This window comes from Protopterus annectens, chromosome 6.part0, assembly GCF_019279795.1.
Source record: "Protopterus annectens isolate FY-2018-M chromosome 6.part0, PAN1.0, whole genome shotgun sequence".
NCBI lineage: Eukaryota > Metazoa > Chordata > Ceratodontiformes > Protopteridae > Protopterus > Protopterus annectens.
The window spans coordinates 17,796,467-17,821,830 of NC_056737.1; the positions used below are offsets into that span (position 1 = coordinate 17,796,467).

The 25,364-nt window shown below is 37.6% G+C and overlaps 1 protein-coding gene across 3 annotated transcripts in view; it reads right to left on the bottom strand.

The window, feature by feature from the left end:
* Nucleotides 1-25,364, bottom strand: part of SCFD1 (sec1 family domain containing 1) — a 3,579,547-nt gene that overhangs the window by 356,390 nt on the left and 3,197,793 nt on the right. For all 3 annotated transcript variants that reach the window (XM_044073814.1, XM_044073812.1, XM_044073811.1), the window contains exon 22: nucleotides 23,738-23,771. In XM_044073814.1, coding sequence (XP_043929749.1) covers nucleotides 23,738-23,771 — 34 coding nt within the window. The remainder of the gene's footprint in view (nucleotides 1-23,737; nucleotides 23,772-25,364) is intronic.

Genomic DNA, 25,364 nt, shown 5'->3' on the forward strand with positions numbered 1-25,364 from the left:
ATCAGACAAAATGTATGTGTGATGATGGAAACAAAATATACACTTAAATTTCAACTGATTTAAAATGTTATTAATTAACTAAATAACATTTTAAATCATTTGAAATTTAAGTGTATATTTTGTTTCCATCATCATACATACATTTTTTTTCTTATTTTTATTTTTTTCTGGTTCTTTTTTCCACTTTATTCAAAATTATGTGTAATAACAATACTAACTAATTATACAATTATATAGGTCTTTAAAGTTCTTGTACACAGACCTGAAGACATCTAGAAGGATGAAAGCGATCTTTGTTAACAATAGGTTATGAAAATAGAAATTAATTTCTACATGCAAAATGTATATGTATAATATTTTTTATTGCCAAATGAACTAAGGTTGATATATTTCCAGCCACGTAGTATATTGTCTTGGATAAAATCATAGACTTAATAACCTACTTAATAATTTGGTTAAATAAGAGGTACCACATCATTATATAATTTTATTTAAAGTACATAAGGGTTATATATTATTATGACAGCTACTAAGTAGGGCAGGACCAGCTCAAATGTCACACTGATGGGGGAAGGGATGTGAATTTAACATGTGTACCAATAACGCTTTGTTTTACAGCACAATAAACCACTCCCATGCCTGATAAAAAGTATATTTATATTTAGAAAGCTTGTGAGGAAATTATTACTCTATTTTTGTTTTACTTGGATCGCTTGTCTGTGTACTTAATAAAGGATTTTCGACTGGAAACAGACTACCTGCCTTGCTTGGATTACTTTCGAATATTTAGTAATGCTTTACAATTATATATTTTCTATTATTACTTTTTGTTTTGTTTTGTTTTGACTTAAGACGAGTTTACGTTCGCTACTTCTACTACCATTGTCTGATCTAATTAATATACAGTGATTAACTAGAAATATATGGACAGAAAATCTTCCACACAGAGAAGTTTCTTACACTGTTTTAAATGTATACTTTTGCATCCTTTCAATTCTGTATTAACGTTTAAGCAGATGTTGTGGGTTATATGACTGTGCTGTGATTTGTTATCTGAGCATGTTACTTTTATTGGAACATTTAAATGTCATGAGAGCTTGGTTGTATTCACTTCTGATGAAGTTTGCCTTGAGTACAAACGAAAAGCGCTTTAAGTTAATAAACTACATGGATTCTCCTACTGAGCAGTGCCCGGTTCTTTGCTTTTTCAAGTTTGGTTTGTACATCTAATATATCTGACCAAAACATGTTTATATTCAATATATATTACTCCGTAGTATAAAATACCTGGTGATGCTTACCATGTTACTTTTACCTGCCTTGCACTACTGTTAGTGCATATTGTTTTTAGAGAATTTCTTCTTGGGTGTAGTATCCTACAATTCAGCAACAAGCACAAACCTCATAAGAAGTCTAACTAAAGTACTATGAGAATTAAAAGTACAATACAAGGACTTTGAGAATGTAAAGTTGCACCTGATACCAGGGTATGAGCTCAGACTCAGAGAAGTTCATATATATGGATACTTAAGGAGGTTTTCTTAAACAGCTTCTTAGAAGTATGATTCCCCACAGGCTATAAGTATTTTACTAAGAAGTGAGCTACTCACTGATGTGGTGAATATAGCTAATTAAAATACAGCTGATGAACAGGTGTTGCTGAAATGTGTTCTGAAAAAAAGAATTGGAACCCAGTTCTAAGTGCAATGTATCCTTCCTTGGTTTAGCTTTTTCTTCAAATGTCAGTAGATATGTTGCTCTATGAAGAATGAAGTTCAATTTCTAATAACAGTATCATGGTAAAAAGTCTCAAAATATTATTTATTCAGCACAATGACCTAGACTTTTATAGGTCATGTCTTTTCCCCAGTGTATGCACTTCAATGATTTTTTTCATGCAAGTACTAATGGTTTGTCTTGTCACAGTGAAGAAAACTAATTCAAAAAGACAGGATAGAAGGAAACTGGAAATGATTATGGAATAATTGAAACATTTAAAAATTCTGCTATATTATGCTAAAGTAACTAGTTTACCTGTTCCAGGGATCAGAAACCATAAATCCTAAACTACACACAGATGCTACTAAAAGCAAAGTAGCATTTTATTAAAAAAGACTAACACACAGGCAGATCATGAAAATAAAAGGGGCACACACAATAAATATTACATGAACTGGAAAACTCAGTGCTACAGAGAAAAGATACACAGCCAGTCTCAATATAGAATTACATTTACAGATACTTCTCTTGAAATATCAAGCGACTCATTTCTGGCAATGTGTGTGACACAAAGGCTAGGCCCACAATGCACACGCTGGATAGCAAGGTTAATAAATATATCGCTATACAACTGCATTGAAATATGCAGACTAAAGACTGGCAAAACAATGTATATTCCAGAAAGGTAACCTATTTTAATAGCAAGTGAAGCCATACAAACCTTTATCCTTGTACAGTCCTGAGCAACACTTTGAGAGCGACATAAAAGATTCAATGCAGCAGTAGTAATGAAGTACATTAAACAAATAATGTTCTTTCCCGAAATCTTACAGTGAAGAGTTTAATGATTTAAGGTTTAAACCTAGAAAGCTAAACAACAACTAACCTTCAGCTGACATTTTATCTGAAAATAACTTTGCCAAAAAAAAAAAAAGACTTTTACACAAAGGTCACAATGAAATATAAAGAGATGTCCCTGTATAAAAGACCATACCTGCTGAAATATAGCCTGAATGTGCTTAACTAACTGTTTTTTCTCACCAATGCTTGCTGACAACCATGGTACTCCATTATTGATAAAACCCCTTCTGCACCCTGATACCAAGACAGCCATTAGGAGTCTTGTGATTACATTTCTAGCTTCCCTACACATGCAAAGTTAGCAATCCAGTAGGTAGGCATGAAATGGGCAGTGATGAGCTGTCACTTTTGCAAAAGATGTAAACCATAAGGACAACCCCCGCCCACCTACCATGAAGCACTGATGGCAGGTCCTCCAGTCCCCACCATCGTGCCTTGTGTATGTGCTCTGAGAGTGTGCATCCCAACTCTTCCCCTGATGGAGGGATAGATTCATGTCCCAGAGACTTCCTATACTCTGGAACAAGCTACCCATCTATGTCAAACAAAGTTCCTCATTAGCATTCTTCAAGAAAAATCTTGATGAGTGGATGGGAAATAGGAAATACACCCCGGCGATCACTCCTGTGGCTCTGCTCAACAGGGGTACAGGAAATCACCTTTCTTGGGTGGTGTAAGCCAGGGAACCTTGTTGGCTAGACTTACTTAGGCCCTTGGACTGATAGCCTAAGTACCTAGCTATGAACTTATGAGGCAGTGATTACTTTAGAAGCGATGTTGGGGGTGCTATATCTTCCCCACCAATGCTTACAGTAAAAAATAATCAGCCAACAAATTTTAGATAGTTTTGAATCAAGGTTTTTCATATTATTGTTTCATTTGTAAATTTCATTTTCAACTACACTCTTTTGTCACTGTAGACTTTTCTGGTTGTGAAACCAGTTAGTATGAGGATGTGAAATGTAGCAATTATGGCAATTAGCAGTTAATTATTCGAAAATTTTGCACTTTGCATCTCAGTAGACTAAAACACATCCAAATAAAGAACGAAAAACACCACGCCACAGTGGAAAAATACTGAATAAAATCTTCTTTAATGAACGGTAAGCGCTTTCACACTAATTAGTGATTCATCAGACCATACAAATATTAAAAACCATTACACTTAAATATCAAGCATATCTAAAAAATAGCCATTAAAATGCAGCAAACAATTAATGACAAATCAGATACTTTTCACTTAATGAGCTTTCGCTCTTTTAACACTGGTTTAATGGAAGTCCTGCCGGGTAATCTCTCAGCTTGTAGGCGAATGATCCAATCAAGTTCACGTCCCTCTGTATAATTTCTTAGATCACCACCACGTACACTTCCTCTGACAATCTCCACAACTCTGTACCAAAATGAATGATCAGGACCATATTCAACACAATGCTTAGCCAAAGCATTATGTGTATCCTGCCTACTAATACTGTACTGATGTTCCTTTATCCGCTCCATAAGGGACCGATTGGTCTTCCCTATATAAAAGCAGCCACAGAGTCTGCAGTTTGCTAAATAAATAAGGTCCCTACTCCTACAATTAGCCTGTACATTAAATACAAACTCTTTGCCAGTTGCAGGATGGACAAAACTATTACTCATGTCTATAAAATCCCAATAGCGACAACTCATACATCTCGTAGTTCCAGTTTGTCGATTATTAAGACCTGAAACTTCCTGACATCTATTTTTATAGCATAGCTGTCGCTGGTGGTGGTGCTGCGGTAGCGTTGTCGCCTCACAGTAAGACGCTGTCCGGTTCGATTCTCAGCTAGAGCGTCTTCTGCGTGGAGACATGCGTGACTGGGCGTACCTTCGTTGAAGGTTGTGCGTCAGGCCTGGCAAGCCGGTACGTAAAAATCAACTGCCAATCATTAGCGGACCGGAGTTCCGCTGTGGCGACCCCTAACAGGGAAAAGTCGAAAGACACAAACAAACAAGCTGTCGCTTAAGGCTTTTCTTGTTTTTAAAAATAAAGCTAGGTTTAGCCCCTACCACATTTTTCAAAGCTGGATCCAATTGCAGGATGGACCAGTTGTCTCTAATAACATTTAAAATAGTACTCGCATCATTCGTGTAGTACAAAGAAACAGAAACATCATTGTAATTACGCGGATTACCAACTCCACCACAGTCGGTATTCACATGGTTAGGTTCATCAGAGTAAAAAGGTCAAGCCCTATCATTCCTATGGCCAATGCTCTCATTAAATGCCATATTAATTTCAGATCTCTTATATCCTCTATGTAAAAACTCATCACTTAACCTAGCTGTATTACTGAAAAACAATTCATCTCTATTATTCAGACGGGAAACACGCATACCCTGACCCTTAACAACATTCCTGAAGATATGGCCAGGGTGCATGCTACTGCGATGTAGCATCGTATTCTTTCTACATTCTTTCCTAAATAGAGTAGTAATAAGTTTACCCTGATTGTCAACTATAAGCTTGACATCTAGGTAATCAATATCTTTAGACGAATATCTATGGGTAAATTTCAAAAAAGGAACAGTGCTATTAATGTACCCAATAAATTCTAGTAGACTAGTCTCAGTGCCTTGCCAAACAAAAAACAAATCGTCTACAAACCTTTTATAAATTCTAATATGATCCATATAAGTAGAGCACAGTAGAAACTCAGTCTCCAAATGGGCCATCACAATGTTGGCCTAGCTATTGGCACAACTAGTGCCCATAGCCACGCCAACCTTCTGTTGATAAACCTGATCTTCATACAGAAAGAGGTTGTATTCAAGAACAGCCTCTAAAAACAGACAAATCAAATCAGCCTGTTCAACAATCATATTTTTACTTGGCAAAAATTCCTTAACCATATCAATACCCAAGTCATGGGGTATGCTGGTAAATAACGATACAACATCCAAACATACCAAAAAACAAGCATTATCAAAAAACATAACCTTAGTAGCAGCATAAGTTGTGTCAAAAACTGTTTTGATAATGCTTGTTTTTTTGGTATGTTTGGATGTTGTATCGTTATTTACCAGCATACCCCATGACTTGGGTATTGATATGGTTAAGGAATTTTTGCTAAGTAAAAATATGATTGTTGAACAGGCTGATTTGATTTGTTTGTTTTTTAGAGGTTGTTCTTGAATACAACCTCTTTCTGTATGAAGATCAGGTTTATCAACAGAAGGTTGGCGTGGCTATGGGCACTAGTTGTGCCAATAGCTACGCCAACATTGTGATGGCCCATTGGGAGACTGAGTTTCTACTGTGCTCTACTTATATGGATCATATCAGAATTTATAAAAGGTTTGTAGACAATTTGTTTTTCATATGGCAAGGCACTGAGACTAGTCTACTAGAATTTATTGGGTACATTAATAGCAGTGTTCCTTTTATGAAATTTACCCATAGATATTTATCTAAAGAGATTGATTAACTAGATGTCAAGCTTATAGCTGACAATCACGGTAGACTTATTACTAATCAATTTAGGAAAGAATGTAGAAAGAATACGATGCTACATCGCAGTAGCATGCACCCTGGCCATATCTTCAGGAATGTTGTTAAGGGTCAGGGTATGCGTGTTTCCCGTCTGAATAATAGAGATGAATTGTTTTTCAGTGATACAGCTAGGTTAAGTGATGAGTTTTTACATAGAGGATATAAGAGATCTGAAATTAATATGGCATTTAATGAGAGCATTGGCCATATTAATGATAGGACTCTACCTTTTTACTCTGATGAACCTAACCATGTGAATACCGACTGTGGTGGAGTTGGTAATCTGCGTAATTACAATGATGTTTCTGTTTCTTTGTACTACATGAATGATGTGAGTATTATTTTAAATGTTATTAGAGACAACTGGTCCATCCTGCAATTGGATGCAGCTTTGAAAAATGTGGTAGGGGCTAAACCTAGCATTATTTTTAAAAACAAGAAAAGCCTTAAGTGACAGCTATGCTATAAAAATAGATGTCAGGAAGTTTCAGGTCTTAATAATCGACAAACTGGAACTACGAGATATATGAGTTGTCGCTATTGTGATTTTATCGACATGAGTTATAGTATTGTCCATCCCGCAACTGGCAAAGAGTTTGTATTTAAAATACAGGCTAATTGTAGGAGTAGGGACCTTATTTATTTACAAACTGCAGACTCTGCGGCTGCTTTTATATAGGGAAGACCAATCGGTCCCTTATGGAGCGGATAAGGGAACATCAGTACAGTATTAGTAGGCAGGATACACATAATGCTTTGGCTAAGCATTGTGTTGAATATGGTCCTGATCATTCATTTGGGTTCAGAGTTGTGGAGATGGTCAGAGGTAGTGTACGTGGTGGTGATCTAAGAAATTATACAGAGGGACGTGAACTTGATTGGATCATTCACCTACAAGCTGAGAAATTACCCAGTATTAATGGTAGGACTTCCATTAAACCAGTGTTAAAAGAGTGAAAGCTCTTTAAGTGAAAAGTATCTGACTTATCATTAATTGTTTGCTGCTTTTTATTGGCTATTTTTTAGATATGCTTGATATTTATGTGCAATGGTTTTTAACATTTGTATGGTCTGATGAAGCACAAATTAGTGTAAAAGCGCTTACCGTTCATTAAAGATTTTATTCAGTATTTTTCAGCTGTGGCATGGTGTTTTTCGTTCTTTATTTGGATTTGTGTTTTCTGGTTAACACCACTTGTTCTTGGGAGCGTTGTTTTTCTGGTTTAGAATAAAATACATGACAATCTTCCAGAGTCATGTTCTTTCAGATAGTAAAGCATATATTAATCTGTTGTGACTCCCAAATTATACCATGTGAATACAAGTGACAGGACTCACTTAACAGTGCAAACATTGACTCCAGACAATTTGATGATATTGATGTGACACCCTGACCCCATGTAACAAAAAAAAAAAAAAAAAGACAGTCACAGAATAAAGAAACAGAATACTGTCTATTTTCACGGCTATTTCAAAATATAATATGCACTGTTTTCTACTTATTTAATTATATTTTGTTAATTAGGTTAGTCCTACTAAGATCAAGCCTTTTTTCAGAGAGGGCTAGAGAAGGAAAGCTCTCTAATTACATGACTTAAGTGCAGGTTTAGAAACAGAATAGCACATTATAGTCTCACACAGATTTTCATTTGCACTAAAACAGGACATTATAGAAGAAAAACAGGAACACTTTGGATATAGAATCCTTTTAACAACTAATATTGTAGTACAATTGCTTAGAGCTAATTAGTTGCTTAGGTAAATACCATTCATACAACTCACCCATAAACTATTTATTTTAGTATAAAATAGTGTCCCATTGTATAAGTAGTACATGGTACAGATTTCACTTAACAAATCCAAAGGTGTAGCTTAGGTGGAAGATGTGAGCCTTCTTAAGCCAATGTATTGGATAAGTGTGTCAGTATTAAACATTGTGTAGAAAGACAGTACAAGTAGAAATAGATGTGAATGATTTTAAATACATCTTTAGGTATGTACATTTGTCCATCTTTTTTAGCACTCATCAGATGGCAACCATTTACAGAGGTCTGCAGTTATGTTTTGAGTAGGAAATGAGTAAAAGAGCTAAATGACACTACATTATGTACATGTTATTGGGCCTGATGGAAACATTCTACATTGGTATTCGAAGGAGATGCTCTCTTGGAATGCTGTTCGATAATGTCTTTGATTGTTTAGTTAGTTATGAATTTGGGGCTTTAGAACTGGTGTTGATTTTGTCTACAATTAAAAGTTGTTTTATTTTTTTGAAGAATGCAGTTATTTTGGTGGGTTGTACTACTCATATGGATGTGAAGTCAGGACAGCATTTTGCAATCCTTTTTAAGAACAGATACAGTAGTACAACAGAAGAAACTTTTTCTTACTCAAAGACAGCTCTACAGCACTGCTTTTGCACAAATACATGCTGCACGAAGGTGGATTATCTCAGCAGCCATACTATATGCTAATGAGGAATTCTGAGGGAGAGGCATATGCCAATTAGCCATGTGCTTTCCCACAGAACTATCTCTGGTAAGGCATTTACACAGTTGTGCATAAATTAGCACAAGTGTTCCTGGCCGCTCTTGCTAATGAACATGGCCAAAAGACTGTGCTCATCCATCACGGTAGAGATATGTGATGGGGAGTTTAGCTGTTGGGTAGTGTAAGGGTGTGTGTGTGTGTGTGTATTTCTAACGGGCCACATGTATGAGTGTGTATCTGTCTGGTAGGTCAAGGTAGGGCAAGTAGGAGAGTTACTGAAGGAGTAGGTTAGGTGTGTGTGTGTGTGTGTGTGTGTGTGTGTGTGTGTGTGTGTGTGTGTGTGTGTGTGTGTGTGTGTTAGAGTGGGAGAGTGCGCCTTTGAGTGTACTGGGTAGGGAGGGGGCTGCATGTGCTCTTATGGAATACATGCGTGTGTATGTTCTTGCCATTTTGCTCTCCCTCATTCCCAGCATGGAACTGTCTGTTCCCTTGTTTTTCTTTGTGAAGAGAGAAGTGAAGTATACTTTCACTACCACTATTTTGTTTCCAAGCATCTATTTACTTCCTTTGTATCTTTTTTAAGTGTGAGCAGTTATGCTCCTCGATCCCTTCCCTCCTTTTTGCTATGTAACTAAAAAGCCTTTGCTTCCTTTTCTGATCCTGTTTGCTACCTTCCCTTCAACTTTAGCATTTGCTGCCCTGACCATCTCCATTTTATTTTTTATCTTTATGGCACTATGCCTCCTCCTCTCCCCCTTCTTTTACCTCCTTCTACCTCATGCAGTACCTATCTTTTGCATTAATTGGTAGCTTCACATTCCTATGCAGCCACACTGTCCTTACCTTTCGGCCTTTTCCTCACACCCTTGCACAGAATCCTGAGTATTCTATCTCTGATTCACTCCCCTAGTTTGTTTACTCTCTTGATTTTCTCCAATATTTTTAACTTATTCTTGACCACCTCCCACAGCACAGCTACTGTAGCATGATCACAGCTGGCTAAAAGTACCTGAGCGTCAACATCCAAGGCACAATCTCAATTGGTTAGGACCACAGCCACAATGCTACCCCTTCTAGTACAATCTTGCACCAGAAAGCTGATTCTCTCAAGTTCCAATACCACAGTTCAAAATCATAACTATTCTAACAGACAAACTCTTGGGCTTATTTTCCATACAGCACTACTTTATAAGAGGCAGACTGTATTTAAGAGTTCAAAGCTTTACATAATGAGAAATTAAAAATCTTGCTGGGTCTGGAGTTAACTTATTCTGAAAGATCATTTTGAAACAGGAATCTTTGTTACCATCTTTGTTGTTTTAAAACTGCAAGGCAGTTCATATTCTCTTCTTACACTGCTCATTTATGCCATAAAGTTTCAATTATACATACCTCTAACTCTATGAATACAATTAAGATGTCACTAGATTCTTGGCTTGGCAATTTATTATACTCTGCAAATATGGAGTCCATGTTCTAATACGGTTCAAGCCGGAACACAGGTATATAAAACTCTAACTCCTCTCTACTCTAAAGCTTGGAATTTCCCAGTGTGCTTCTGACAGATTTAGATTCCCTGTGAATATTACCTTACTCCTCCTTTATCCTCCCCTTCAGCCTCTAATCCTCCTTTCTTGCTGTGTCTAGTAGTTGGTGCACTGTATAAATCCATCAGCTCCCATCACCCTTTACTTTAACTGCCAGGGCACTTAACCTAGCTTCTAACTAAGGAAACACATTTGTCCCATTCCAGGTTTGGTGTTCTCCTTTCTCTTTGTTGCCTCCCTGGTCCTGCTTGCTGCCATCTCAGCAGTCTCTTCTGATAGACCACTGGTGCCTTCATCTACTGCAACATGTAACCAAGCCTCCTCCCTGATGATACTTTTGGTTCCTCTTCACAGGTTTTACTCTCAAGTCTAAGGCCTGAAATCTGTTCTCTCCTTTCTCACTTACCTGCACTGTTTTAAAAAAAAAAGGGGACTAACAAAAATAATGGAAAACATAAGCCCATTATTACAGATACAGTATAAAATTCTATATACTTTAATGAGATGCAATGCAAACTTCTATCACACAAGGTAATTTATTTTTGCTTCAGAAGAAAGAAGATACAAGATTTGTGTCTCCTTTAAATTATTATTACACTAGTATATTGGTGATGTAGTATGGCTTTCCGTGTGCTGGACAGCTTCAAAAATCACACGATGAGGGGAATTCAGAAAACTGTGTGAAGGGACAAATCAAACCTGAAAACAGGGTTACACCACCAAAATAGGGACAGTTGAGAGGTCTGCCTTTCAGTGTTGGTTTCAGCCTGGTCACCCCTGGATCTTCCTCCCACTTATCATTTGTAACTACTCTTTGCATCTCTTCTTCATCTTGGCTTCCTTCTCCTTGTCCTCATATGCAGGCCATATCTCTCATTTTCTCCCTTTCTCTACACTCGCCTGTACTTATTTAAAAACCTCAGCCTATGCTCTCCTGTCGTTTTCCTTGCTCCTTCTACATTTTCCCATTCTAGCATGTCTGCAGGCCCCATGCTGCCTTCAACTCTCCATTTCCTTTTCCCTTTCATGTCTGATCAAGTCTACTAACCTGTCTAGCTTCTATATCTTTCTATGAATATACCCCATTTTCCTGCAGACTCCACATTCTCTGTCCTCCTAAAGCTCTTAATGGCAAACAGCTGTTCAACATCCTGCCCCTTCTTTTCTTCTCCAGCTTGTGCTGCTCCTTTCATGTACCGTTACTGGGTCCATTTTCCTTTGTTTTTTTTCTACAGCTAAATATTTTTATATTTATAGCCTTTCTACCTTCTTTGTAGTACAGTGTTAGAAACAAGGTCAGACATTTTAAGAGCAATTTGGAATCTACAGTTACAGCTGTAGACATCGGCGGGTGCAACTATCAGCTGGGAAGATATGAACATTTGAGTAAATGAAGTTTAATTAGTAATGGAAGGCCCTTTCTGTTATGTTCCTGCAGTACTCACCAATATAAGCAGATAAGATAAAAGTATGAGGGGCTTCTAAAGTTAAATTTCTCAAATTTATGTAGTGGATGGGCAACTTAACAGCACAACACAAAAGAGTGGGTAGTGTAAGGAAAGTTAAAAATAAGCCATTTAAAATAAAACAGCAGCAAAAATAAGAAAACAATGCAATTATACAAACTATAACAAAATCACAAAGACTCACATAACAGTAATTCAACAGCTCCCATGGTTAAACCTTGACCTGTATGCTGAATGCTATTTCTCAGCTCCTCCCCAATTCAGGAATAGTTACTTCCTTTGGACTCACAGAAATCAACTCACATTTGTTTCCTGGCTCTAATGTAGTATTTTTAAAACTTTAAGCAAAACAAATTTAAAGTGAAACAATACTATAATAAAGCAGTAGCAAAAACATGTTAGAAGAGGAGATAGCTGTGAAAATGGCATTTGATGTTGTGGAGAAATGTTAACCAAGTAACCTTAACTGGACCAAAGAAAGACCTAACTTAAACTTCAGAGACTCTGGAAAGGGTATTTGAGCTGATGTGATCTTAAAACAAATCTGGAGGGGCTATCTTAGTTAATGGCAGCCTCAACAAGCATCTCAACAAATGTCCTCATAGATTTAGAACTACTATGATTTTCAAACAAACTTGAGGCATGAAGAATGACTGTGCGCCTTCTCAAATTTCTCTGAAGCATGGCTATTTGCTAGTTTTATTTATTTTACATTTCTTAACTAGATAAGTTGACTGGTCTGCAGACCATTTTCAGCCTCAGTCTGTCTCATCTGAACCAATAAAACAGTTTACAGTAATAGTTCAAATGGCCCATCTCTATACCAGAAGAATGCAAAGTTCCTGTAATAACGGCTGCACAGGTAAATACACACTATCCAAAGCCAAGAACACAGCATCCATGGGACCTGACGACATCCCAGGCGGTGTTCTACATGAACTACAGAACGAACTGGCACCCCACCTAAGTACCATGTTCAATCATAGCCTCACCTCAGGCTATGTGCCCACTGAATGGCGCACAGCGACAGTTATCCCACTCTACAAAGGGGAGCCACCACAGACCCTGGAAACTACCGCCCCATTAGCCTAACAAGCCTGGTCTGCAAGGCTATGGAGTGTATCATCATGGAACTTATAAACAATGACAGTGGTAATCTCCAAACTCAGGACCCCACCCAGTTCGGGTTTGTAAAAGGCAGATCATGTCTCCTAAACCTGATAGACTTCTTTGAAGCAGTCACCAAAGCCATAGATGAGGGTAAGGTGGTTCACACAGCCTATCTAAATCTCGTCAAGGCTTTTGACACCATCCCCCACTCTGGAATTATAGATAAACTCACTAAACTAGGTATAAATCCCTATGTCACAAGATGGGTTGCCAACTGGCTCACTGACAGAACCCACACTGTGAAAGTAGCAGACTCCAAATCCAGCTTCAGACCAGTGACAAGTGGAGTACCACAGGGTTCAGTCCTGGGTCCTCTCCTGTTTGGTATCTACTTCTCTGAAGTACAGGCCAACACAGAAGGTCTTTGGCTAACGAAGTTCGCAGATGACTGCAAACTAGGAGCCATAATCAAAACTCCAAAAGATGTGGACATCCTACAAAAGGGCCTTGCTGAGACAGATGCCTGGTGTCAAAGCCATGGCCTCAAGCTCAATGCCAAAAAAGTGCATTGTCATTCCTTTTGGTAAAACTCAGTACCCATGAACTACCACATAGGTGGTAGTCTAATTAACACCGAAAGTGTGATAAGAGACCTTGGGACACAGGTGGACAGTAGTCTTTCCTTTGATAATCACATCGCCTCAGTAGTCAGGAAATCCTTCTATGTGGCACACCTCATCACAAAAGGTTTCTTATTCAGGAAAAAAGAGGTCATTGTTCCCCTCTACTCGTCACTCATTAGACCCATCATAGAGTATAATGCCCCTTTTGGTATGTACCTCACAAGACATCTACAAAAACTGGAAAGGCCACAGAAATACCTCACAAAGAGGATTACCAGCCTCAAAGAGATGTCCCATGCAGACCGTCTCAAAAAACTGCAGCTTTACTCCGTTGCATATCGCCTACTCAGAGGCGATCTCTGCCTAACACACAAAGCTATGTCAAACCCAGAACTTTTAGACATGCTCCACTTAAAGAAATCCCAATCCCTATGAGCTATACGCTCTAGGGACCTAAACCTCATCACCACAATAAACAGAACATGCTGGAGGGATAGATTCCTGTCCCAGAGTCTTCCCATACTCTGGAACAAACTACCTATCTATATCAAACAAAGCTCCTCATTAGCACTGTCCAAGAAAAATCTTGATGATTGGATGGGAGGATAGGAAATTCACCCCGGGGATCACTTCTGTGGTTCTGCTCGACAGTGGCACAGGAAAATAATTTTCTTGGGTGGCGAAAGCCAGGGTACCTTTGGCTAGGCTTATATAGGCCCTAGGTCCAACAGCCTAGTACCTACCTATGAACCTAAGAACAGGGTATGTACAACAGATGCCACTGACAAAAGTACTGGTGGTACAAGAGAAGGCAGACATACAAAATAAAAGCAAGACAAAGTCTAAGAATTGTGCCAATCACTATCTAAATAAGCAATGAAAAAATATATATAAGAATGACCTTATGGTGGAAAAGTTTAACACACTCAAGAGATGGTGAAATAGCAGTCGTGGAAATAAGTATGCAACTGGGGTCTGTAGTGAAAGGAAAACAGGATGTCAGGTGGAGGATGGATATTTGGGGAAGTAGCTGCAGTGGGAGAACTAGAAATGTGAAAAAAACTAGGCTAACTGAAGATGGATTTAGAAGCTAGATGAGGGTTACCTATTCCAGACGGAAATGGCTAGTTTGGAAAAGACAAATTTAAAAATAGTTAAGCGAAAGGTTGGATTCTAACTAAACTGTAAGCACATTTTACATGGGAGAAGGAAATGGGACAATGGAATTTAAGGGTAAAAGGTGGATAGACACTGTTATGCAGCAACCTTCTTGATGGGTAGTGCAGGGAATGAAAAAGGCCTCTGTGCTAACTGCAAGGATGTTCGGGACAGTGTTGAGTAGGTGGATTTGCAAATGTGATAATTTGATACCCCTTGAGGAAAATTTTATATATAATCATATTGTTTTGAGAATCCCTAGAGCTTATTAATAGGAGTGCATACTTGAATTTGGAAATTAAAACTTTCTTTCATATGGATTGATTATTTTCACAGTTTAGTAGTTGTGTCAGCCTATAGGTCTGTTTCATTTGTGAGCACTTCTGAGGTGTTGCAGCAAACATGGTGAAGAAAATTGAAGACAGGATCAAGCTTTATACCTAGATAATTATAATTACTGAACTGAGTGATAAAATTTCACTTAAGGGCCATGAATTAATACAGAAATGGCAATAAATAGTTTAGGTGAGGTCCCAAAGATCAATGAGTTTAATTTGGAAGCAATAACCTATCAGAATTACAAAATAAGCCAAATATATTGTCTAAACCCTCTTGCTGAAGTGTTCATATAGGTACATTACAAGGTTCTGCATGCAGTACTAGAAGGTGATTAACATATCATGACAGATTCAGGAGAAAAAAGAGAGGGAGATTATTTACATAAAAGAAGAAGACAACAAGTGCCAGGGCTAAACCTTGGAGACTCTAGCTATTGGTCAACTTGGAGTGGCTGCAATGTTACTGTACAGTACTTGGACAGAATGATTTGTAAGTAATTATTGAATCAGATATGAGCATAACCTGAGAAATATTGCTGGTGCATTTTTTTTCTACTAGAATGCAGTAAAATGGTTGACTAAGCAGTCTCTTAACATCGGTCAATTAGCTAATAAACTTCTAGCCATCTTGTATATGGAAATGTTACAGCCTAATCAGAAGCCATGCTGTGAATTACATAGGATGATTCAGTTATTAAGGAAAGAGAAAAATTTATGTATAAATACATTTCTCTGGGACTTTTCTACTGAATGATAGCTAAAGGTCTGAAAGGTTTTGGACAGGAGAAATTGGCAGTTTTGGGTAGTGGGATGATTATAGCTGTTCTTCATTGGCCTGGAATCCAGTCAGAGGTCAATGATAGGTTGTAGATACAACTCAATAAAGGTTCAACTTGAAAAACATTAGTGGGTGCATCAAACACAAAAGCTGGAAACAGACATTTAAAAAAACTGACATATATAATAGATGGGTAAAATAACTTCTTGTCATAATGGCTACACTATCCATATTATTTTGTAATGTGATCAGCCTCACAGGTATAAACAAAAAGTAAGAGAAATTAATTAGATTAAGAAATGGAGTGTAAATAGCAATGGTACAGGAATTACATCTGGGAAAAAAGTGAGCATGGGAATTTGATAAAGAAAAGATTTCAGGGTGGATAGTCGTCAGAATATGATAGGCAAAGGAAAAGGGGGAGTACTTATACTAATTGCTGGAGGACCTCCAATCATAACAGAAGAGGAAAAAAGGCAGTAATGGTAGATTTGGGGTAGTAAGTGGCTACTGTCAGGGAAGAAGGATTATACTGGCATTATTTATTTTCCACCTAAAACTATTATGTAGCTTAGAAAATTTGGGGAGAAACAATCAACTTTCAGCATAGAATATTACTTATAAGTGAAGATTGGAACTTGATTTATGACGGTAAGGATGTAGCTGGGAGGCCTAGAAGGGAAAATATAACAAAAGAGGGCAGATTTTTGAAGAACTTTATGAAAATACTCGGTATGGAAGAAGTGAATTCAGTAGTAGCAACTCGGTGAGAATTTACATACTATTCCCCAAGGTACAATAACTGGGCTAGACTAGGGACGGATTGTATTTCACCGGAACAAATGCATTTAATTGAAAGCTCTAACACACATCCAATAACTACTTCAGATCATGCACCAGTAACAACCAAGATTAAAATGCAGGGTAATGAAGTGAAAAATAAGACACTGGTGCTTCCCCCATCTATCTGTTAAAAAGGGAGCAATTTAAAGAATGGGTAGTGGAAATTATTTGAGAGTTATTATAGAAGATAGAAATTTCTAAAGAAGTTACAGCTAGTGAGTGGAATAAAATGAAAGTGGCATTTAAAATAGATAGAATAAAAGAAAAAGAGATAATGTTAATAAGTAACAAGAATTATTTAGACAGGCTGACAGAGGTTAAAGTATTGCTGAATAACAGGAATTTCACAGAACAAGTAGAGGTGCAACTGAAGAGTGCTAAAGAAGAAATATGGGAATATCAGGAATATGCATGAGTTTAGAAAGAATTCTGTTAAGCAACTGTTTTTTGATAACTCCAGAGCACAAAAATGTTTAGCACTATGACCTAGGCAATAGAAATGAGAAAAGGTTGTTGTCAAACGTAGGAAGCTTATAACATGAAAGATAAGATAATGTAGAGGTATTAGAGATATTTCAAAAATTTTATGAAAATTTCTATAAAGCAGAGAAATCTGGAAATTAGGAAAGAGCAAAAATGTAAATATTTACGGAAGGCTAAAGTATGCTAAGGTTAGAGGTAGATGAGATTCAAGAATTACTAGTTAAGAACGGAGGAGATGAGAAAAAAATGGTGACGTACAATTGATCTGCAAGAAAGTCTCCAAGAAGAGATGGTATTCCTGTGGAAGTTTAGAAGCTAGGAGAGAAGAAAATGATAAAGATTTGGAAGATTATGTTTAACAGTATTTTAAAAGGAGGGAAAATGCCAACATCCTGGTAGAATGCTGTGGTGGATGTAATAGGTTCATAGGTTCATAGGTTCATACTAGGCTATCTGCCCAAGGGCATTTATAAGCCTAGCCAGAGTTTTGTGGCTTTCGCCACCCCTTTAGTTTGGAGGATACTATGCCCATTATTTCGCTGTGCCTCTGTCAAGCAATGACACTGAGATAATCCCTGGGGTATATCTGCGATCTCCCATCCATTGGTCAAGATTTCTCTTGAACAAAGCCAGCGAGGTGCTCTGCCTCATATGTTCCACAGCATAGGGAGTCTCTGGGTGATGAATCTGTCCCTCCAGCATGTCCTATTAATAACCGTGTCAAGGTTTAAGTCTCCCGCCCTTGTAGTTCTGAGGGATCCAGATTTTTTGAGGTGAAGCATGTTCATCAATTCTGGGTTGGACATGGCCTTGTATGTCAGGCACAGGTCACCTCTGAGCAGACGGTAAGCGACTGAGTAGAGCTGAAGTTCCTTCAGTCGGGCAGCATAGGACATATTTTTGAGACCCTTTATCCTTTTGGTGAGGAACTTTTGGGGCCTTTCCAGTTGCTGCAGGTGTCGTGTCAGATACATTCCGAATGGGGCATTGTACTCAATCATTGGCCTGATGAGTACAGGGGGACGATGACTTCCCTTGATCTAGATGCGAATCCCTTCATGATCAGGTGGGCAATGTAGAAGGTCTTCCTAACTACTTTGGCAACGTGAGTATCAAATGAAAGGTTACTGTCAACCTGGGTACCCAGATCCCTGATAACCTCTTCTGTGCTTAGTGGGTTGCCGCCTATATGGTAGCTAGGGGTAACTTTGTTTTTCCCGAAGGGTATGACAATGCATTTTTTGGCGTTTAACTTTAGGCCATGGTTCTGGCACCAGTTTTCCGTTTCTATAAGACCCTTCTGAAGGATATCTGTGTCAGATGTGTTCTCAACTATGGCGCCCAGTTTGCAGTCATCTGCAAATTTTGTCAGCCATAATCCTCCTGTGTTTGCTTGTACTTCTGAAAAGTAGATGCCGAACAGGTGAGGGCCCAGGACTGAGCCCTGTGGGACAACACTTGTGACAGGCTTTGAGTCTGACATGGCGCCAGCAACTCTGACCCTGTGGGTTCTGTCACTTAGCCAATTTGCAACCCATCTTGTGACGTATGGGTTTACATTTATCCAGAGGGAAGCAGAATGTAAGAATATACCACTATTTTTGGTGGGTCTTGATACAGAAGAAGAATTCTACAGAATAATAGCTAAAGACAGTAAAGACCCATCAGACTCAGGTTCACATAGACCCATTTAAATTTTAAACAATGATTATAGAGTGTCTCTGTCCATACTAGCTAAAATAATGACAAATATGTTGCCAAAACTGATAGATACAGATCAGTGTGGTTTTATGGAGGAAAGACAAAGATCTGACAAAATTAATAGAACAATGATTATCCAGAGGGATACTTGTTAGTAAAGATTGGATTTTACTCCTGGTGGTCGCTGTTTTACGTTTGTTTTTGTTTTTATTATCCAGAGGGAAGCAGAATGTAAGAATATACCACTATTTTTGGTGGGTCTTGACACAGAAGAAGAATTCTACAGAGTAAGACAGTATTTTATGAGTAGGGCAACAGAAGCATTTGCATTCCCTGATACAATAAGGTTAATTAGGGGGACATATAAGAGATCGGAGGCAAAAATTAAAATAGGAGGTTTCTTCTAGGACAAGTTGTGTCTGAACACAGGAACCAGAATGGATGTGTCCTCTTTCCCATTTGTTACTTGCTTTACATTTAGAACCAATGACAAAGAAAATAACAGAGTCAGAAATTCAAGGATATAATTAGTATGGTAATCAAGAAAAGTCAGCGTTATTTGCATAATATTATTTTGTACATGATAAAACCAGAAGAGGACATCTCAGTGTTCTGGAACATTTTGAGACAGTTTCAAGTCTTTTCAGGATATAAAATTAATGAAGATAAAAGAAAGGCTAAAGTTGTAAACTATGTACCCACACATAAACTGCTTTATTTATGGGTACATGATAAAATGAAGCATTTAGGAGTAGGGAGTTAAAATGATTCTGTTATGACAGGTAAAGATACATGGGAATAGACTAAACAAAAGATAATACAAAAACTGAGAAATTGGAAGTTCTTGTTTTTGGATATAGATAGCAAGATACAATCAGTGAAAATGTTTTTAGTAGTCTTGGTTTTATACACAGTTCAGGCATATTTTTATCAACCAGAGGTGAAGTTTTGGACAGTAATTAATAAAGAGTTTTATAATTTTATCTGGGAGAAAAGATAAAGGTCAACTAAGATAAACTGATCCTTCTAATAGAACAAGGTGGTTTAGGATTACTTGATTTGAAGGGAAATTTTAGAGCTAACCAGTTAAGGCTCATGCATAACAGAAAGTTATAATTCAAAGTGGAAAGGGATGAAAATAAAACATGGTAGAACTTCACAAAGTATTGAAAGCATGGGAATTTGGATGCAGACCTTTAAGAATAACAACAAAAGCCATACAAAATAAATATTCTAAGAACTAACCCAGCACGAGATTGCAGAAAGGAGATTTTGCCAGTAAGGATGATTGCAATTAGGGCTACAAAAAATAGGCAAAGAGGGGCCTGGAATTTAATGAAAAAAACTAGCAAAGGAGCTAAGGTATTGGGAGCAAATAACTAAACATGGAAAGGTAAGAGAATGGGAAAAGGCCAAGAAAATACTTGGACTGCAGGCTAGTGACTGACATCCCTATTAGGGATTGATATCAGAGTACAGGCAAACAGAAAGGGATAAGGGAATCCTAAGTGAAAGACCTGTTCTAGCAGAGTTTTTATTTGAATCTAGAACAGAAGCGGTGTTAAAAAGGGATAATAAGTAGGGCATATAAAATACTGCACAATAAATATAGCACTCAATCAGAAGAGGTTAGGGAAGATTGGGAAGAGATAAGCAAATCATAAGGAAACAACTGGAGGACATATGTATAGCTCCTAAATATGCAATAAAGTATACAAAATTTAGGAGTTTTGTTTGGAAGTGTTTACAAAGGTATTTTTATACCCCAAGCAGACTTCAAAGAATTTTTGCCTCAGGTAGATGGAGTGTAATGAGTTGACTGACTTCAAAAATACCCCACAGAGTACTCTGTCAGAAATACTGGATGAACAAATGGGTGTGACTAACAAAATGATTTTTTGAGCTGGGATACAGGATTTGAATTGCCAAGACATAGTATGGCCTTGCTATATTTAATTCTGTTGGTTGCTAAAGAAACAATTACTAGAAAATCTAAATCAAAGTCATAGCCAACTGTATTTGAAGTACTGAATACTATAAAAGAAGTGGGATCTTTAGAAAAGGGTAGGAGCATATTATATAGAAAAAAATGGAAATTGTGGGAAGAATACATGCAGAATAATTTTTTGGAGGAGTGATGTTTAAAGGAAGGCAGGAACTGATCAATTTATATAATGTTGAATTGATGACAACTGTACAAAGGAATACATTACTTACATACATGTTGGGAATATGTTAATATGGTGTGTTTTCTTTATATAAATGTGTGTTTGCTTATGTCTTAAGTGATAATTCAATAAAGGTACTAAAACTAATTTGTAGATGTGTGCTTGTGCTTGAAGACATATGGGGGGGATTTGCTTGGCAATATTAGTAGAAGGCTATAAAGAGAAGCATTCAACACTAAAGTGAAAAATGATCTGTCCATCATATTTGGGATGTTTCTTCAGTTTTGTTCACAAATGTCTTCAACTTTGGTATGCACTGATCAGTCAGAGATGAAGCTGACTTAGAAATATCTCTTTTCTCTGCTCTTCTTCTTTCAGTGCTCTGATGTTTTTTTTTTGTTTTTTTTTTCAGATGGATATCTTGAAGCAGACTGCCCCTGCTCTTCCCATTAGCTGGAATACAGAGTGAAAACTGAGGACAAGTGCAGATATTATACCCTGTACAAACTCAGAAAAGGCAGCTGAACTGTGCAATCTGCAGCAGACTTTGCAGATAATCTCAACATTTGTTTTATTTGGATTCCAAAATGATAACAAAGGGAAAAATAAGGATGACGAGTATGTTAAAATAAAAATCAAGAAAGCTTGGTTAAGTTCTGTTTCACAAATGGAAGGGCACTGCCCTTTACAAATCAATGTGAGTGGCATGATGAAGACATCTACAGTGGTACTGCTAGGCAGAGAACTATGGAAGAGAGAAATCTAGGAGTCATAATTCTCAGAGGTTCATACGTAGGTACTAGGCTATCTGCCCAAGGGCATTTATAAGCCTAGCCAGAGTGTGCCGGATTTCGCTGACCCATTGATTAATTAAATGATCCCCTGTCAAGCTGAGCCAATGAAGTGATCCCAGGGTGTATTTTCTGTTATCCATCCACTTGCCAAGGTTTCTCTTGAAGAGTGTTATGAGGGGCTATGCCGAATGTAGTTTGGAATTTTGTTCCAAAGCATGGGGAGTCTCTGTGACAGGAATCTATCCCTCCAGCATGTTCTATTTATTGTTGTGGCGAGATTTAGCTCACTAGAGCATGTGGCTCATAGTGACTTGGATTTCATTAGGTGGAGCATGTCCATCAATTCTGAGTTGGACATGGCTTTGTAAGTCAGGTAGAGATCACCTCTGAGTAAGCGATATACCACTGAGTACAGCTAGAGTTTTTTCAGTCGGGGTGCATAGGACATATGTTTGAGGCCAGTAATCCTCCTGGTGAGGTACTTTTGTGGTCTTTCCAGCTGTTGGAAATGTCTTGTGAGGTACATCTCAAATGGGGCATTGTACTCTATGATGGGTCTGATGAGTGACGAGTAGAAGGACACTACAACATCTTTATTTCCAGATGTGAACCCTTTAGTAATTAGATGGGCCACATAGAAGGATTTCCTTACTACTTTGGCAATATGATTGTCAAAGGAGAGGTTACTATCTACCTGGGTCCCCAGATCTCTTATTACCTCTTCTGTATAAAGGGGCTGCCACCTAAACCCTGCTATGTAATGTAAAAGGGAAGTAGGACATTCCAAAAGGTTTCAGTGGTACAGTATATTGGATCTACTCCAATGACTTATGAGCACATCTGGAGTAATGCATCCAGCTGATGTATCAAACAGGGGAAAAGAGAAATTAGGTTAGAAAATGCACAACCACCAAAATAGCGAAGGGAATGGGGAGATTAGCTAAGGGAAAATGCCAACAAAGCAAGACATGCATACAGTAGAAGACGACAAAGAAAGACGGCTATGATTAGGATACATCACATGAGAAATGAGCGAGGTATTGATGGAGTAAGTAGGATGGGGGGCAGATATATGGGTAGCAAACCGAGGCAGGGACTGAGTCAAGACAGAAAATTCTACTTGAAGAGGGTGACAACACTCTGGAATTATGCTACCTTAAGTACTGATGTGTGTAAGTAAGAAAGGTTTTACTTTATTTTCATTTGTTGACCAGCATACAGAACTGGTTGGGATGGACCATATTCAGGCTCAGCATGGGTCAAGATGTCTGAACAATTGCAAGAAAGAAAATGGTCCAGGTTCTGGGAGGGAAAGTTGCTTAGATTTAGCTGAAATACTTGTAAACTTTACAGTCCAAAGAACTTCTTGTGACATCGTCATCATGAGTCCATATCACTGTAAGAAAAATCATTCAACATCTGTATCTGTTAGATGTGGAGGTTAAAGACCTATTAACTGCATGCTCAACAAAGCACACATCAAAATCAGAATATGTACTTAGAAAGAAAAATGGAAACTTGTCTTGTCACAAATAGAAACAAAATGTAGTGAAACCAAGAGAAATCAGTTCATTTTTACACAGCAACTGTACTACTAGTTGGTATCAGGTGTCATGTCACTTACTAGGGGAGATCTTTTAAGCTAAATACCTTGAGCTTGAATTTTGCTAATCTTGTATGAAGTCTGGGATTGCCAAATGAACCAGAGTGACACTAAATTTGAGACTTGAACTTTGCTAAGTGAATGACTACAGAATGGCAGTCTATGCAATTTCCATTAGATTTACTGCCGGTATGCGGTTCAGCAGTTTGTTTAATGAACTGCAGTGCTTCACAGTTCAATGGAATTAAATGACAAATGAAAGAACTTTCACAGCTGTAGCATGCTGCTGGTAAATGGTTAGCTTCAGGTAAACCTGTATTACATTTTGCATTTGAAATAATGAAATTATTTACAGAGTTTTAATATGTGACGTATACACTAATACATAAAACATTTCCAATACATAACAATATAAGCATGCGCAGCTGTAGAGTTCTTTCCACAGCATTAAGTATAGAACAAATTTTATTTAATTCACCATGCCATAATAGTGTTAGGGAAAACAAATAATAACAAAAGCGTTTTAGTAGCTCACCTCCTGGAATGGATTTTTATTTCTTGGAATTGAGCTTGAAAAAAAAATGAAAATACTGTGTTACAATTTAAATGTTTACTGTTGTGGTTCTTTCTTTGTAAACTACATTAACTATAATTAAATTACACTTGAAACACAAAACAATGCTCTTTCTACATCTCTAAGGTGCCAAAGAAGTAAATTCGCAACCCTCTTCTGCTACAGAAAATGAGTATTTATAATTCTTAATGCTTTGTATTATTTACATATATGAAATAGCAAAGAGAAATCGTGTCATATCGAGAAACAAATATCAAACACCAGCTTACAAAGTAACAAACTAAACTGTCAGAGCTTTAGTGCTTAATTTGTGCTTCAAAATACAAGCTGAACATAAAGTACTTGCCGCAACTCTTGACCTTTCAGACTACTTCATCATTCACCACTGTACAAATTACATCATGAAGATGGACAGCAACATGGAAATGCATAAAACTGTTTTGCTGTGGTGGTCAGCTGATTTCACATGAGCTGCTTACCACATGTGATACAATGCAGCAGTACTGTGATAAAAAATGCCTGTTTTTTTGTTCTGCAGCGAGTGTGTGTGTGAAACTAAACACAGAAGGGTCTAGAAAGGAATGGAAGCAGAGGTTGGGGTAAGAGACACAATGACAAATGCACAAGCAAGAAATAAAACTTCTAATACCAAACTACAGGGTTCTCTAGAAAGGTTACGTAGAAGTGAATAGAAGAGAAATCAAGGGTGAAAAAAATATAAAGAATATCTTTAACAAAGCAGTAATGATACAGGTAAGCAATTTTGCCCACACTCCAAAAAAAAAAAGAGTACAAACCCTATGCAAGAAGTAAAATTCTGCAGGAGTCTTCTGTCAAATTTGGCATTAAATCCGGACTGCAAAATTGATGCAGAAACAGTAAGTGAAAGGATGTACTGTTTTACAAAAAATGTCTTGACAAATAGAAAGAAAGGGATGCTGCTTCAAACTGTAATTAATGTCACTGTGATCTTAGTCAAGCAGGTTCTGAGGTCTTGTAAGACAGTGCAGATTGCCCAAGTATGGAGATAATGTGCCTTGTTCAATTTCAATGTACAGTATGGGAAACACAGAGGTTCAATGGTTAAGACACTGACTGCTCAGCTTCAGGGTCTGGGGTTCAATTCTGACCTCTGGTCACTGGCTATGAAAGTACTCTTAGGGTACACTAGTTTCCTCCCATCTCAAGAAAAATGACTGGCTACTTTAAAATATCCACAGATACTGCATTTACCTTAGTCCATGTAACACGTCATGTCTGAAAAGGGTACAAGATAGGCCAGTTCATTTAGCTAGTTAACAAATGAATACTTTAAAATTACAATATTAAATGAAGAAATGAAAATTAAAATGCTGATCCTTGTCTAAGTCAGCAACAGCTACATTTTGCCCAATCAGTATTAACTGTGTGCACTCCACTAGGAGAGAGCTTTATTTAAATTAAAAGAACAAAACATGTAGTCACCTGGAAAACAGTACCATTCTGACTAGCACCTTTTCATATATTCTGAGAACTCATTCATCTCCATGGAGTATGATGCAGTAAGATTCAACAATCTCTTCCTCCCAGGAACCCTTCTAGCAAACAT